Below are 1,457 nucleotides of genomic sequence, written 5' to 3' on the forward strand. Positions count from 1 at the left end.
TGATAACTGATTAAGAGTCCCTACTTTGTCTTACTTCTTCCGTGATGTTTTATATTGTGTTCATCTTTGCAGCAAATCGTTAGCAAGTGACAGAGATTTTGATTTGTAGCTTCTTTTGGTGTCTCAACATGACCACCAGGGGGTGCCAAGACTCAACTGCCTGCCCAGTGGAAAAAAAAAAAAAATTAAAGCAGATGTCTTAAGAAGACTAGGACGTGTAGTAACCACAGAACAGAGAGGAAGACTTATTTTAAAGTGCGGCAGGGAGGAGGGGAGGAACCACATAGTGAGACATCCACTCCGGCTAATTCTGCAATACATGTTGCAACACACGGCAGTGACAGGAAACAGAACTGACGCGACCAACGCTCTGTATCTCTGGTACTGCACAACGACACAGAGGACGTGAACTTGGCACTGAGACCGTCTATCCTGGAAGCAGATGACGGCGATGGTAGGGGAGAAAGGCGAAAACGTAACGGGTGGAGGGTGAGAGGAGTGGAAAAGTTCTGAAATAGTGCAAATAAAAAAAAAAGAAGCGAAAACGAGAGGAGGTGAAAAGGAGCAACGCAAGAAAGAAGAGGCCAGAGGAGGCCAGAAAAAGACAGAACGGTGGGTGAAAGGGGGAAAGAGGAGGTGGACCAGGAGGAGACCTTCGGTGGACTCGGGGAGCAACAGCACATCGAGTTGAGTTGAGAAAGACTTCAAGGAACCAAGACAGGAAGGAAAAGAAAGGAGAGAGGAGAGAAGACAAGAGAGGAGAAGAGAAGAGAAGGGGAAGACAGGTAGAGGAGGTGAAGAGGAGAGCAGGAGGACGGGAAGAGGAGGGCCGGTGCCGGTGCCATGGAGGAGGACATCAGGAAGCAGGGGCCGCTCTACCTGCAGCAGCAGAGGTTTGGAAAGGTGAAAATATGCAACATCGACATGCTAACGCAGTAACACGTGAGCAGAGTCATCAGCATTAAAGTTTGTAAACATTCGCAACTGTTTAATGTTGAAACCAGACGGGCAGGCATTTCAGTCAATGTCCTTAACATTGTTCCAAGAGGAACGCTAAGACGAGCTAGCATGCAGCGATGTAAACTCACAGAAGGCGCTTCACAGACCAGCAGGTAGCCAATATACAGCTGCAGTTGGCTGTTAGCTGCCTGGCTAGCTGGACGTTAACTTCTATCTGCGGTCAGAAAGTTGGTCAAAGTTTGCGGAAAAATGGCCGACACCACCCCTCCAGTTCAAGGCAACACTGCTGAATGGTCCCGCCCCTCCCCTGGTGGCCGGCAGTGCCACAGCTCAGGTGACCTCCCAGTTAGCAGAGATGACACAAGCCAAACTAAAAACGATGCCAGAAAGTAGACAGCAGAAGTAGCCACAGTGCTTTTGCAACACTTCTTTCACATTTGTTTTCTTCCTTCCAATTTGACCTTTGTCTTCATCTGGAGTCATTAATTCCCCAAAAC

At 48.5% G+C, this 1,457-nt stretch overlaps 1 protein-coding gene across 1 annotated transcript in view; it reads left to right on the forward strand.

Moving 5' to 3' along the window:
- The first annotated feature begins 227 nt into the window (after nt 1-227).
- Nucleotides 228-1,457, forward strand: part of dok2 (docking protein 2) — a 9,049-nt gene continuing 7,819 nt past the window's right edge. The window contains exon 1 of the mRNA XM_076025504.1: nt 228-903. Coding sequence (XP_075881619.1) covers nt 844-903 — 60 coding nt within the window. The 5' untranslated portion in view covers nt 228-843. The remainder of the gene's footprint in view (nt 904-1,457) is intronic.

Source organism: Nelusetta ayraudi, unplaced genomic scaffold (genome assembly GCF_046127955.1).
Source record: "Nelusetta ayraudi isolate G7.1 ecotype Tasmania unplaced genomic scaffold, CSIRO-AGI_Nayr_v1 ptg000018l, whole genome shotgun sequence".
Lineage (NCBI taxonomy): Eukaryota > Metazoa > Chordata > Actinopteri > Tetraodontiformes > Monacanthidae > Nelusetta > Nelusetta ayraudi.